The 2,435-nt window shown below is 34.9% G+C and overlaps 1 protein-coding gene across 1 annotated transcript; it reads left to right on the forward strand.

Moving 5' to 3' along the window:
• Positions 1-1,208: 1,208 nt before the first annotated feature.
• On the forward strand, positions 1,209-2,123 carry LOC133806186 (putative protein TIC 214 N-terminal part). The gene is made up of 4 exons (XM_062244308.1): positions 1,209-1,589; positions 1,715-1,748; positions 1,786-1,854; positions 1,891-2,123. Exons 1-4 carry the CDS (start codon positions 1,242-1,244, stop codon positions 2,121-2,123), a joined length of 684 nt encoding a protein of 227 aa, XP_062100292.1. The 5' UTR covers positions 1,209-1,241.
• The last annotated feature ends 312 nt before the right edge of the window (positions 2,124-2,435 follow it).

A 2,435-nucleotide genomic window follows, 5' to 3' on the forward strand; every position in this document is an offset into this window, starting at 1 on the left:
GGACTAAATACCGGACTCAGGGTGAGTCAAGGAGTATTTTGGCTATCTAGTACATTACCAGGTTATCGGGTAATGGAAATAAATATTCGAGCATATATTCAGAGTTAGTGTGATTAGGAGGAAGTTCTAGGGATTTTAACCATTTTACCCCTAGCGCTCGGGATTCACTTAGAGTTACTTAAACTCTAAATAACCTCCCATAACCTTAGAACACAGAAAAAATAGAGGAGTTCTCTCTTTCTCTCATTCACACACACTCTCTCAATATTACTTGGGAATTCTTGCGATTTAGGAGGAATCGAGGCTAGCTTATGCTCGAGATTGCTTGGGGAAGCGCTTAGCGTCGAATGGGGAAACATAGGTAACAATTTCTAGCCCTAAATCTGTGTGTTTCTCTGGTTTTTGGCTGAGTTTTAGAGTTTTAGAAGCTCAATCTGAATTTGGAGATTTGATGAGGTTTTGTACAAGTTTTGACTTGGGTTTTGAGTGTTTTGAGGTGCTAAGTTGATATTAATATATTTGCTCATTGTAATTGTGGCCTCTCTAGAGAATCGATGACTGAATCTTTGATGCACTTATTAGTACTAGTACAACTAAGAATTCTTAATTGGATAGTCGTAAATAGCCCCAGACTAGGGAACAAAGGATTATCCCAAACCTACACCGAGGGATTGACGGTGATTCTCAAATATCGCTGAATAGAATCTGAAACAATGAGATAGAATGCAATAGAAACAAAGACACAAGGAACGGGTTACCTAATCTCTTAACGGTCAAAGTGAATCCTTTCATTCCGAATTAAAGAATTTGGAATGAATCAAATCTCCACAAGTAGGATTCGAACCTTCGACCAGTCAGTTAATAGCCAACTGCTCTACCACTGACCAGTCAGTTAGATCTCATAAATTTCAATTCCCTTTCTCAACACATGACCTATATGAGCTCGAAGTTTCCTTTGTAACTCTCGGAACATCTTCTTTGTGGCTCCGTTCCAGGCCTCATTTCATAGGGAACCTCAAAGTGGCTCTATTCATTTTGTTCCATCCATATCCCAATTCCATTAATTTAAGATCCCTTTGGTGTCATTGAGATAAAAGATGTCATTTCTAGTTTATCTCTTTCTAATATGGAAAGTTCAAAAATCATCATATAATAATCGAGAAATGGAAATAGAAAAGAACAAGGGGAGATTTGGGATGATTTTTCAATCTTTTATACTAGGTAATCTAGTATCCTTATGCATGAAGATAATAAATTCAGTCATTGTGGTCAGACTCTATTATGGATTTCTGACCACATTCTCCATAGGGCCCTCTTATCTCTTCCTTCTCCGAGCTCACATTATGGAAGAAGGAGAAGAAGGAACCGTGAAGAAAGTATCAGCAACAACCAGTTTTATTACGAGACAGCGCATGATGTTCATATCGATCTATTATGTGCCTTTTCATCTAGCATTGGGTAGACCTCATACAATAACTGCCCTACCTCTACCCTATCTTTTCTTTCATTTCTTTTGGAACAATCACAAACACTTTTTTGATTATGGATCTACTAATAGAAATTCAATGCGTAATCTTAGCATTCAATGTCTATTCCTAAATAATCTCATTTTTCTATTATACTACCATTTCATTTTACCAAGTTCAATGTTAGTCAAATTAGTCATCATTTATATGTTTCGATGCAACAATAAGATGTTATTTGTAACTAGTAGTTTAGTTGGTTGGTTAATTGGTCACATTTTATTCATGAAATTGGTTGGGTTGGTTTTAGTCTGGATACAACAAAATAATTCTATTAGATCTAATAAGTATATGGTGGCAAAATTGAGAAATTTTGTGGCTCGAATCTTTAGTAGTCTCTTTTCAATTATCTTTATCTACTATTTAGGCAGAATATCGTCACCCATTGTTACTAAGAAACTGAAAGAAACCTTAGAAATAGAAGAAACAGATGTAGAAATAGAAACAACTTCTGAAACGAAGGGGACTAAGCAAGAACAAGGGGGGTCCACCGAAGAAGATCCTTCTTCTTGCCATTTTTCGAAAGAAAAGGAGGATTTGGACAAAATTGATGAAACGAAAGAGATACAAGTGAATGGAAAGGAAAAAAAGGTGGATTAGAATTAAGAAAATTCAAAGGTAGAATTAGAAAAACACCTTGTAACTATTCTTTTTCACTATAAATGATGGAATCGTTCATTTCGATATATAAAAAATGCTAGATTTGAAAATTCTGTAAGAAATGAAATGTCATAATATTTTTTTTCACACATGTCAATGTGATGGAAATGAAAGAATATATTTTATGTAACCACCTAGTTTGTCAGCCTTGTTAGAAATGATACAAAGAAAATGTCTCTGTTCACAACAGAGAACTCCTATTCCAACGAATTATATAATCATTGGAGTTATAATAGTGAAGAAAAAAGAAAA

The sequence above is a fragment of the Humulus lupulus genome, chromosome X (genome assembly GCF_963169125.1).
Source record: "Humulus lupulus chromosome X, drHumLupu1.1, whole genome shotgun sequence".
In the NCBI taxonomy this organism is placed as follows: Eukaryota; Viridiplantae; Streptophyta; class Magnoliopsida; order Rosales; family Cannabaceae; genus Humulus; species Humulus lupulus.

Coding starts and splice junctions, on each gene's coding strand:
- LOC133806186 (XM_062244308.1), top strand. CDS start 1,242: ATGAAGATAATAAATTCAGTCATTGTGGTCAGACTCTATTATGGATTT. Junction 1,590..1,714: donor GTAATCTTAGCATTCAATGT/CTATTCCTAAAT, acceptor TGTAACTAGTAG/TTTAGTTGGTTGGTTAATTG. Junction 1,749..1,785: donor TAATTGGTCACATTTTATTC/ATGAAATTGGTT, acceptor TCTGGATACAAC/AAAATAATTCTATTAGATCT.